The 12,727-nt window shown below is 41.6% G+C and overlaps 1 protein-coding gene across 1 annotated transcript in view; it reads left to right on the top strand.

Moving 5' to 3' along the window:
• The window catches only part of STMN2 (stathmin 2), a 53,057-nt gene extending 49,481 nt beyond the window's left edge, over positions 1-3,576 (top strand). Inside the window, exon 5 of the mRNA XM_082719457.1 lies at positions 2,210-3,576. Within this exon, the coding sequence (XP_082575583.1) occupies positions 2,210-2,269 (60 nt within the window). The 3' untranslated portion in view covers positions 2,270-3,576. The remainder of the gene's footprint in view (positions 1-2,209) is intronic.
• Positions 3,577-12,727: the final 9,151 nt, after the last annotated feature.

Below are 12,727 nucleotides of genomic sequence, written 5' to 3'. Positions count from 1 at the left end.
CGTAAGAAGTGCGCTCCAGAGTAGCCCAGTAATATTAATTATAATGCTCCCTGTTAGAAATTTGAATTTGTATCAACCCTTATGCTTGGGTGTCTGCTATTTTGCTCAAGTATACTGATGGTCTGGACTTTTTCTCAATTTTTATCAGAGCTCGGCTCTAATTAGCTTCTTTCTGCCTGAGAAAGGTTTTGCTTATCTTTTTCCTTGTAATGGCAGGAAAAAGGAAGGAAGGAAGAGCCAGTTTTATCCCTGCCCCTTCCTCAGTGACATTTCTGGATGGGACAGAGGTGACTTCCCTAACAATGCCTTTTTCTCCTTCTCCTCATGGCTCTTCAACAAACACAAAAAGCTCATTTAAACCAATTAAATAAAATTGTGTTTCAACTCTCTAGAGTCAACTTCCTATTTGCTCCAGTTCTTACTTTAAAGGAAGTGTCAGATGTTATATGCCTTTTTGTCCCAACACCTACATTTGAAAAGACACATTTTTCCTCACAACTATTAAATTTTTTTCCTTCTGCTAACAGTGAGTTTGTACAGCAGTGGTTAACAGAGTGGGCTGTAGAGACAGGCTTCCTGAGGTGGAGTCCCAGCTCTGCCACTTGTTAGTTCTGTGGTCCTGGACAAATGAGGTAGGCTTTCCGTGCCTCAGTTTCTTCATCTGTTAAGTGGGAACCAGAATGACATTTCTACCATGGGATTGTTGTGAGGAAGAAAGGGAACTTAACAGATAAAAATCTGTATTTATGCAGAACTGATTCCATATTAAGTTCTAATAAATGCTCAGTATTATAAAGAACACAGCAGAGACTCCTTGAGATTACTGGAGTTTAATGGTAAGATTTACTTTATAGCTGGTCCAGGTCTTTGCCCCTGAACTAAGGGAATCCATAGAGCCACAAGAAACTTCGGAACTGCAGGGAAAAAATAGGAATATAAATAATATTCTAATTAGAAAAAGAAGTAATACTAGTAACCATTAGCGTTTTAAAATTTCAATTCAACAAGCAATTATTTAGTACCTATGATATGCAAGACAAGGGGATTATAGTCATTTGGTACAGAACCATGTACTGAAAAATACCTGATCCACCTTTCCTCTCAGTTCCCTCCACAGTAAGCTCAGTTCCCAAACCAAACTTAGCACCTCAGTCCCTCACATAAATAAACATCCACCAATTACAGGCTGAACGTAGAACACTCTGCTATGCCCAGTAAGGTATAGCATAACTTATATAGTGAGAAAATATAGTCCTGGCCCTCAATGAGCTTATATATAAGCAACTACTTATATATGGTAACTATATATATATATAGTTCTATAGTTATATGGTGAGAAAATACAGTCCTGGCCCTCAATGAGCTTATATATAAGCAACTACTTAACACAGAAGATGAGACAAGCACAGAAATGCCCATAGTACAAGTTAAAACAAAATGGCTGCCACATATAAGCAAACAGTTATGCAGGTGTTCAAAAGGAAGGTAAGATTAATTTTATTTTGTGGTCTCCTGAAAATCTTCATGGAAGAAAACGTGACTGCTACGGGCTTTAAAGACTAGGTTTAAGATCCTGACCAAATAGAGACAGAAGACTAGGAATCTCAAGCATTAAAAATTCATGAAAAGACAACTCCATTATACAAAAGCCTCGGCTTCACGTGGAAAGGAGAAGAATGGCGGGCAAGGCTGCAAAGGTGATTCGGACAAGCTTTGAAAGGCCCTGACAAACAGGGTAAGCATTTAGGAAGCGTACAAAAAGTTTTGCAACTAATCCCTCTCAAAGTATCCACCAGCAATTATAAAGCCCTTCATATATATTTGGGAAGTGGGGGAAAAAAACACCATTAAAAATGACAGGGTAAACAACAATGTGATGTTTTATTGCTATTTTCTGGATCTAGGACAGTAGTTGGCATATTCAAAATTCTCTTAATCATAGACCTTCTGATCATGATTTTGATCAAATATGGCGTGAAGGTCTTTTTAGTCTCCATAAGTCTTATACGGTTTTCCCTAACGTGACACTTCCTGGGTCTCCTGTGGTCATTTATCATGAAATGCGAAAATTTCCTAAAGATAGACACCAAACAACTGGTGATGTCCAGTGAGATGCAGACTGTGGAAAGGAGTAGGCAGTCCTTCCTGGTTCTCTGTGGAGCAGACAGCCAGGCTCTGTGACGTTGCTTCTCCCTTTGGTGTTTTCCAGGAGAGGCATGCTGCCGAGGTGCGCAGGAACAAGGAGCTGCAGGTTGAACTTTCTGGCTGAAGCGATGGAGGGATGGCACGCCCCACCGTTAGTAAATCCCCCTGCCTATATTATAATGGATCATGCGATATCAGTATGGGAAATGTATGACATGGTTTAAAAAGAACTCATTATAAAAAACAAAAAACAGAATCAAAAATTAAAAAAAAAAATTCAATGCGGTCTCTTTGCAGAATGTTTTGCTTGATGTTTAAAAAATACCTTGGATCTTATTTTGTAAATACTTACATTTTTGTTAAAAAATACAAGTATTGCATTATGCAAGTTATTTCATAATCTTACATGTCCTGTAACAGGCTTTTGATGTTGTGTCTTTCCACTCAAATGAATTTGCTAGGTCTGTTCTTTTTGAAGCCCTCATGTTGAACTCCATTCCCTGCCCTTTTCACACCAACAGAAAAATGAGGTCAGTAGACAGTCCATGGTGCTAGAAACCCACCATTGCCTAATGACCTAGACGGCTTTGTAATATCTGAACTTGACTAAGACCATGCCTAGGTTACAGGTATTAATTACAATTCCACGCAAACCTCCACATTTGTTCACTCATAATCTACTAACTGCCTAGAAACTACAAAACCAGGCTAAGAAAAAACAAACACACACCAATCATAGCATTTACTTCGGCTTCTCCTGGATTATGTGCTACAAATGTGCTTTGGCTTTAGAAAGGGATGGATGAGAAGACAGATCTGAGATCAGTCTGGGTAGAAGCAAAAAGTCGAACCTTTTAAAACTGCTGAACACAGATCCAAATCCCAGTGGTTCAAGCAGCCACGAATTCGCTCTTCATGAAGTGGGCTTAATTCTCTAGTTTAAGTTCTTTTGATGGAATGAATTACTTAATGTGTCAGGTGGCTTATTTGTGGATGCCATGATTGATGATGTCATTTTAAGCTCTTACCTATAGTACAAGTACATGATGCTACTGAGTATTTTTCCACTTGGAAACTGTGAGCTGGTTGTTGCATTAAAACACACATACGAACAAGGTCAAAAACACTGCGGACTTTCACTCAAGCTGGTCTTTCTTCCCCAGTGTGAGGCAATCCTGCCTGTTAAAATAAAAAGAAACTCCATCTGTGAGGGCTGGTACAGCTAAGGGGGCTAGGCAGGGCATTTGTGCCAACTAAGAATCACCAGACACCCACCATAAGTACCTATCGCAGTTTTGAAGTCGTTTCTCCCCCAAATCCCAACTCCTGAAGGTTGCTGCCTGCATATTTACTCTTCATTAGTGCTATTTTCCTGTGTCATTGTGAGCAAGCTGTGATTAATAAAGAATTGGAGTTCTGTGAACTAATAAAGGTTCGGTCTGGTCTCTTGCCCCTGTACATATCTGACCCCAGAGTTCAGATTTCCAAAGAGTAGCCATAGGATTAGACAATCTCCAAAGCCAAGAGACAATAATTAGTGTTTGAAGGAAACCAATGCCCTGCTGATTCACTTCCCTTCTGGGGCAGCAGGTGGCCTCTCTCTTCTCTCTCCCTCTGACAGGCCAGCCCGGCAGGGGAGGTCTTCAATCTGTTCCCCTTAAAAAAAAACATTCAGGGCTGAAGGAGATAACCTTAGGTTCAGATTGATCATTCTGAGAAAGAGACCCCCTTGCAAAGCATTTAGGAGGTTCCTGGCACACCTTGCATTCTCCCATGTGGCCCCAGACCCCCTTCGCCAGCCTGTGAGATGTGATTTCCCTGCCATGCTGCTGAATTTTGCACTGCCAGGAAGCGCACAGCACACATGGACACAGCGGGGTCCTGTCAGTGACCCAGATGGATCCTCTAGGACCAAATGAACCACATCCAGGTTTAGCAGAACATCATAAATAATTGAAACCACACAGACTTATGAATAAGTGAACTGGGCTATCATCCATAGAAGCACTAACAAGCCAAGTGTCGGGGGCAGGCCACCTGGTCCCTGCCTTGACTAGCCTCTGTTTGCAGGACTCTAATGCTGCAACCCTCAAGACGCATGCTTACAAACGTGGGCGCCATTATCTTCCTTTGGGAAATCTATTGCAGCTTCTGATTAGCATAAAGTGATCTGTATTTTCATACTGATTTTTATGTAACTTGGTTCATAACTTTTTTATATAACGTTATTTGAAGGGCTCCCCTAGGACTGGACCCTGTGATTAAGCCCTGAAAACACGAAAATGAGTGACCACAAGAAGCTCACAGTTTAAGTGCTTATTTTTGGCTCAGAACTAGCAAGTAAGATATTTTGGTCTGTCTTTTCAGCATACTGAGGGGAAACATAGTTTCTGTGAAGTTTTCTGAAATATTAGAATTAGTCGACAAACCCCTCACACTACTTTGTGGGTTCCTAAACTGGAAATGCTGACCATTCCAACTGCCCCATCCCAAAGGTAAAGAGACTAAGGCACAGAGAGACAGAGAAGTTTAAGTGATTTTGCTCCACGTCACAAGGCCCACTTAATGGGATTTCTCTCCTTATTAGTAGCTCATCAACAGACCATCCTCAAATCTTTCCACAACATTGAGGATACGTTATGTCTTTGAGGCTCCCCTAGACAACTGGTTCCCAAATTTTGGCACGCTTCAGAGTCATTTGGAGGGCTTGATAAAAACAGATTGTTGAGCTCCAACCCCAGAATTTCTGATTCCTGAGGTCTGTGTGGAAACCTGAGAATGTGCATTTCTATCATGTTTCCAAGTGGTACTAGTGCTTTTTGTCTGCAACCTCACTGGAGAGATGCCACCACAAAATCGATTTGGTATAGATGCGTGGACTCTGGGCGATGGCCACAGTGGTGATACTGTTTCAGTCAGGGCATGTTCCACTGAGGTGAGGCGTGAAAAGAAACTCCATCTTCCTCAAAAAAGTAGAAGCAGAACCCAAAGGAATCCAAGAAGAAGAAAAAATGAACAACTACATCTTGCAGGTTAATAAAACACCAGAAAGAAAGCATCTAAGAGACAGTTGAGGTCAAGGAACCAATAGTCTTGCGTCTCCTGTCGTTTAAAACATCTCAGATGCTCCTCACCCTTTAAGAGTTGAACTACATGCTCTTTGCAGGAATGATGTCATTTTGTGAATTATCCAGGTCATTAGTCTTATTCCATTTATAATTTTTTTTTTTTTACAGAGTCTGTTTTCCTCAGGACTATGTTTAAATTGTATATATGACTGAAATGCACTCTGAAGAAAATTCATGTAATCTCATTGGTTTAAAGATTTACCCTCCTCTCTTGTTTCTTCGGTACTGAAAAATACATGGCACAACTGAGGGTTGACAAATGCTGTTTTCTCTGGAGGCAAACACTGGCCTTTACAACACTTCTGAGGAGAAAAGTAGGCAAAAACATATGGATAGTGATCCACCATCCCTATCCCACTGAGGGAAAAGATGAGAAGGAGGAGACATGCATCCTGACATTAGCAACCAAATCAATCACCTTGTGTGTTCCCAGCCCTGAACAAGCATATCTTTGAGTTCTAATCAGGCAATTTGCTGAAAATTCCTAAGGCGAACACACAACCCAATGCAAAACGAAGATTCTCACGCTCCTCCCCCAAATTACTGCAGTCATCTTGGATCCTTCCCTGTCCCCACTACCCACCTCCTGCTGAAATCAAGTAGCATCAATGTGACCTCCACACGGTCCCTCATTTCTTACTTCTTTTCTATTTCCATAATCACTGCCCTAATTTGGTTTGTATTAGCCTCTTACGACAACAAACATGTCTCCTTCACTCCAAGCTGCACTCCTCTGCAAGGCATTAAAAGTGCTTCACTATCCCCCTCATTTGTCAAGAACATTACTCCCCTTGGACACCAAACTGTTCACTCTGACAAGAAACTTCTGGTCTCTATGCACATACTGCACTCTGTCTAGAACTATCTTCACTACAAATGAGCCAGAAGATGCTAGATCAGGCTATGATAAAACCCACAAAATCTCAGGCTAGTAAATCACAGTTGTGTACTTCCTGATGCACGGCCAGTGTGGGTCACAATGGACTCTGCGTCATTCCTCGCTCTGCACTGCAGGCCAGGGAGCTGCCTCTCTCTGAGACACTGCCGGTCACTGCAGAAAAGGGGAAGTGAAATCAGGCAAATCATGCACTGGCTCTCCTAAGCTTCTACCCAGAAACAGCCCACATCACATTTCATTGGCCAAAGCAAGCTATATGTCCACGTTTAACTCCAGAGTGCAATCCCAACATAAACTCAGAAGGAGGAAAGCCAGGAATATTTCACGAACAGCACAGGTGACTACCACACTACTGGTCACCAAACATTCAGTCATTCTCCTTCCCACATGTAAAGCACATTCACACTGTCCCTGCAGGAAAATCCCCAGGTCCATTTGACCACAGCAGCAAGCTCAAGATCCAGGGTCTCGGGGTGATGACGCACAGTACTAGTACTCCCTCTGACAGATGTGGACATGAGTCCTCTTGAGCAGAGACAAATTAGTTAGGAAGACAAATTATTTTCCCCAACATATTCAATATACAATGATGAGATGGGGATAAGATGATCACAATAAACATATCTGTTCTAAAGGGAAACAATAGAAGATACAGAGCATTCACTGACAATAGAAATTCTGGAGAGATATTGTGAGGGCCCTCGACCCTTAGGATAAATTGGAAACATTCCTTGCTTCTGTCTCTATTCTGATACCCAGAGAGGAGCTCTCCCATCCATGGCTCTTGGCTCTAAGCAGATCTGCCTGTTCCTTCATTCTCCTTGGCCACATCAACAGGGACGTTGGAAAATAATGCCTTCCTTGGAATCCGAGCAGCTCTCCCAGCCAGCTTGCTGCCCACCATGTGGATCCAAGAGTTGCTGAGTTTTTCCTGGTCATCCTATTGGTCCAGATCCTGGCAAGAAACAGATGATACATCACTATAAATGGGTAGAAGAAGAGAAATGAATGATGATTCTATTGCAATAGAATGGTATATGCAGATTAAAAGAAACCAACTAAGGAGGTAAAGCACCGAGGGTATATCAAGAGAGAGAAGCCATTTCCGCCCACAGCCTGAATACCCAGGAGACAGTTGTTCCTGTAGAAGAAGGTCTCCCGACCTGGGGCCATGATCTTCTGGAGAGGAATTCAGCCTCTAACAAACACAGACTGGCAAGGAAGGATTGGGCAATAAACGTCTCAACATCTTTCTACTTGCATTCTTCAAGCTCTAGCCAAAGCCTCACATTGGCCAAATCCCCAACCATAAACCAGAGGGTAAGGGAGCCTGGTTGACACAGTGCATAGAAGCCAGCCTCTGACTTCTAGGCAGGAAGAAGAAAGGTAGAGAAAGACCGTGGAGGGACAAACAGAGAACGTGGCCACCTGCAGCACAGACCACAGACTCATTCAGTGGCCAGCACTAATGACAGCTATGACGTCTTCACACTTATCTGTCGCTAGCACTGCTCACTATTTCTAGCATTTTTCTTTCAGGATTGTACTTTCCCAACACTTGGAGTTAGGTAAGATTGTGTGACCACTTTGGTCACTGAGATGTGAGCAGAAGTCACGTGTGCCCCTGAAAACGGAAGCTTTAAGAGCAAATTCATGATTCACCATCCTGCTTTCCCTCCACTGCTGTGGCCTGGAATAAATATGAAGAAGAGCATAGCCCACATCTGTGAGAGACATATAACATGAGTGAGGTGAACTCCTTCTGTTCTAAGCCTCTGAATTTTGAAGTTGTTTGTTATTCATTAATAAGGATTAGTGGATTGAAACTCTTTTCACTGTCATACGGGTCCTTAGCTAGCCGCATCATCCTCCATCTGAAATTGAATGTTTCAACAGCTTTCGAGTGGTTTCCTTATCTTCAATTTTTCTGAACCCTAAATGCCAAGGAAACCAATTAAAGCCATAATATTGGGAGGGAGGCTTTATCTAACAACCGAACTATTCATCTCAGATACTAAAGGGCAAACTGAATGTTTTCATTGGTTTATTATGATGGCAACGATACTCACCTGCATTGTTTTCAAGACTAAGAAAGGAAAGAGGTTAAAAAAAAAACTCTAACATACAAAACTTCACAGGCATACTCCTGTCAACTACCTCTAAAGGTTATAATTCCTCAGTCACCAATTCCAGAAACTGAGGTTTCAACAGACCCTTTGTGTATTAAAGGGAGATGTAAGGTGTACTAACATTTCACTTAAATCCATAGGTACTTGAGGAAAGTCTTTTCACACCTGCTTGCAATAAATATGTTACCCTCCCCTGAATACCAGATAAATGAATGCATCTGTTCGGTTCCGTAAGCTATAGGACAGATGATCGGCTAGAGCACACGTTAGTATGCGGTGGCACACACTATCATGGAAATTATCTCCACTCCCTCTTCTTGGAGTCACCTCCAAATCTTCTTTCTTCCTTACCCCCAACAGCACATTTTGTACCAATGGGCAAGGGGGTGGTGGATATCTTAGAGGCCAAATCCAGCAGTGCACCTCTACTAACTTTCAGGTTAGCATTAAGCACTCAGGTCTTTGAAGAAAAAAAAAAATTGCTATTCTCTCGTCTCTTCCAATCCTAGCTCCCCTGCTCATCTCAGTCAAGCTTCCAGAAGCCATTTCTCTCCCTTCACTTCCCGTGCTCTCCTTAACCTACAGTCATCTGCCTTCCGTTCTCACTTCTCCATTTAAACTACCTGTACCACATCACCAATGACCTCTTTGGTGCCAAACCAAATAGAAACTCTTAGTCTGACCAAATACACGGCTAAGGTTACCCTCAGGTCGTATCTTCCCTAAAAGCCTTCCTCGTACCCTTCACACCCTACTAGATTGGCAAGCCACCCCCACTATGTTCCCGAATTACCTGTGCCGCCATGTTCCCGAATTACCTGTGCAAAATAGTGTAGTGGTCAAGGGCATGGTCACTGGGGTTTAAGGTTCCTGACTCCCTGACCCTGGCCAAGTTGCTAATTTTCTTTAAATTTCTCACCTGTAAGTTGGGGATGATACAATACTAAATGCCTACGGCTGACTGAATCACGGTTCTCAATCCGTTTCTCTCTCCATGTGGCCTTGCCATTTGCCATGTGACTTGCAGGACCTCTCACTAGAGGAGGCAGAGCATATTTTCCTATCCCACTGATGTTGAGTTTGACCCCATATCATACTTTGGCCAACTGAATAATAACAGATTTGACGAGAACGAATTCTCTGAACAGGCAGAGGCTGGCTACCTTATACTCCTATAATCTGTCATGAAAATACGTCCTATTGTAACAACAGGAGTGTGGAGACGCATTAACCAACTGAAGTCCAGTCAAGAACCTGGAGCCAAGACCATATATATATATATATATATATATATATATATATATGCAAGAAAAGTAAATATTTGTTATATTTGTTGTCATGAGCCATCGAGGTTTGAAATGGTTTGTAACAACATTATTATGACACGATTAATATAATGTGTGAGGACATTGCTGAGAAGATTAAATGAGTCAATATAAAAGATGTCCACATAAGGCGCCTGGGTGGCTCAGTTGGTTGAGTGACTGCCTTCAGCTCAGGTCATGATCCAGGACTTCCAGGATCGAGTCCCGCATCGGGCTCCCAGTTCCTTGGGGAGTCTGCTTCTCCCTCTGACCTTCTCCTCTCTCATACTCTCTCTCACTCATTCTCTCTCAAATAAATAAATAAAATCTTCAAAAAAAAAAAAAAAGATGTCCACATAGCACCTGCTGCATAGTAAACATTCAATAATTATTAATTATTAACCCATATCATACTGTATTACAATTTCTGTTTGCTTAGATGTTTCTCTCATTTAACCATAAGCTCCTCTAAGACAGAGTTTCTAATTTATTGTTGAATCCCTAGTATTCAGCAAGTATCACACACACACATACACACACACACACAAACACACACACATTTCTGTTAGTAAGAGAATGAAAAAAATCAATTTATGAATCCAAATGACAAAGATACTTATGCAGTGTCTGGTATATAGAGGCATTTAATAAATACTAGTTCCCATCTCTTTCCTCCTATAGTCTGATAGTGTCTGCTTGGTTTCAAACTGTTTGAACTTGCAATTAAGCTTGATGTCACACAAAGGACCATCTTAGATGACCAAAAAAGCAAACTTCTATGAAAAGTAGAAAACTTTCTTATATCTAATGACAAAGAAAAAGAGAATAAAATCACTTGGGGGCAACTCTTTGGCCAGAACTTTCGGCTACACACTATCAAACCTATACCGGTCCCAAAAGATAACACCCCCCGGGCTGCCAATTCGTCTTGCACCTCATGCCATTTCACGGAGCTGCTAGTCCAGCTCTCGGAAGCCTCAAGCTCTCATTTATTCCCGTGGAAATAGAGTCCAGCTGAAATGAACTTTCTTCAGAAATTGTAAATTATAATATCAGGACAGTTCTTAGGGTTTGGTAACAAATAAATCCCTGGTATTTATGTCCCGAACACTGGATGTACTTTGTTTCCTTCAAACAACAAATTCCCTCTGGAAACAAGGTTTTTCCCAATGGAAACCTTTCTCTCTCCTGAGCACACTTCTTCCTCTTCAGGTGTCTCAAAGAGACATGCTAAGTACCAACCTTGCTCTTGCTTGCAACTTCTAGATCATTCTACTCCCTCCCTAAAACATGCAGTCTTGAAGCTCATGTCACCCTACTAGTCAATCCCTTGTCTTCACTACCAACCTCCAGGTGATGTCCCCTCATTTTTCTATGACTTTTAATTCCTGGATCACTATGACTCTCTTCAACCCTACTTCTGTTCTAATGATTGGCAATTTTAGTATTCACACAACTGGAGCTTCCACATTCTGCTTTGGGTTGCATGGCCTCTCCTCAAGTGACCTTGCTTCCCAGTTCTTAGTCACTCAGCCTTGTGGTTATTCCTAGACCTTCTCATTATCAGTAATCCAAATCCCACCATTATCTCCATTCCTTGCATATCTTTGACCACTACCTCCTGTCTTTCCAGTTGAATTTTTTTAGTACCTTGACTCCTCCCCTTCAACCAACTGGGACACCAGTGCCTTGATAGTAACTCTTCATGTTCCTTTCCCTCCTCAGTCACCACTCCCCCCACAACACACACTGACCAGCCTATTTTCCATGGGCAATCATTGCCATTTTTCTCTTATATATCCTTACACCCCCTCCCTTAATGTGTTGTGCTTAGTTAGCCAAACCCATAACCGCAGATAAATTAACTCTCCATATGGCTCATGCTTATACCCAGACAGATAAAAGTAGCTGCAGAAATCACACAGCTATCCTGACTGATCTCCCTTTAAATTCATAGTTATGGAGGCACTTGGGTGGCTCAGGGGGTTAAAGCCTCTGCCTTCGGCTCAGGTCATGATCCCAGGGTCCTGGGATCAAGCCCCACATCTGGCTCTCTGCTCAGCAGGGAATCTGCTTCCTCCTCTCTCTCTCTCTCTCTCTCTCTCTCTGCCTGCCTCTCTGCCGACTTGTGATCTCTATCTGCCAAATAAATAAGTAAAATCTTTTAAAAAATAAATTCATGGATATGAACTTCATTGGAGCCCTCAATTTTTCCCAGCACTTTATTTCTCTGGTTTTATCCTTATGTTCTCATACACCTCCTCAAACTTCCAACATCTCCTCCCCTAAGTCCCACACTTAGCTGATGACTCTGCTTCCTACTTCACTGAACAAATGAAGTAATTACAATACAATATCCATCAACTCTCACCAACACATCTATCCACCTACCATGCTTACATTCTGCTTTTCAGGACATGACTACAGATGAGCTCTCCAAAGCCAGGCCTTCTCTTTGTACATTAGAGCCCATCTCCTCTAACCAAGTCAGATCTATTGCTCCAGGAAGTCTCTCCTCTTCCTCCTATTTCGTCATTATTTTTTCTTTCTACAATGTCAGTAAGCAAACATGCTACTATTTCTTCCATCCTTTAAAAAAAAAAAATCTATTTCATTTTCCACCAGCTACTGACTTATTTCTCTGCTTCGTTTTATAGCAGAACTCCTAAAGCATTTTCTCTACTCACCACCATTTTCATCCTTTCTTCTCTCATGAGCCCTCTCCAAGAAGGCTTTGACCCCCATTCTACTGTACCCACACTGTTCTTGTCAGAGCCAACTAAGTGTTAAACAGGATAAATAACAAAAAGCGATACCCATACAAATGCTGAAATTTTGAAACATCCTGTCTTTTAAATTATAAAACCAGGCAAAAATAGTTTACCTACAAAGGAATAAAAATCAGACTGCCTCTGACCTCCTCCTATTGGCAACTCTGAATGCTAAAAGCTACTGGAATGATATTTTTAAAGTCTTGAGGAAACAATATAGGATTCTATATTCATCACATGATCAGTCAAACATGAAGGCAAAATAAAAATATTTTCAAACATATAAAAACTCATAAAAGTCATCATCCATTTCTGAAAAACTTACTCAAGGATATACTCTGCCAATACAAGA

This window comes from Mustela nivalis (assembly GCF_964662115.1).
Source record: "Mustela nivalis genome assembly, chromosome: 2".
NCBI lineage: Eukaryota > Metazoa > Chordata > Mammalia > Carnivora > Mustelidae > Mustela > Mustela nivalis.
Note: the sequence above shows the minus strand (reverse complement) of the source record. Positions and strands in the feature narration are given on the sequence as shown.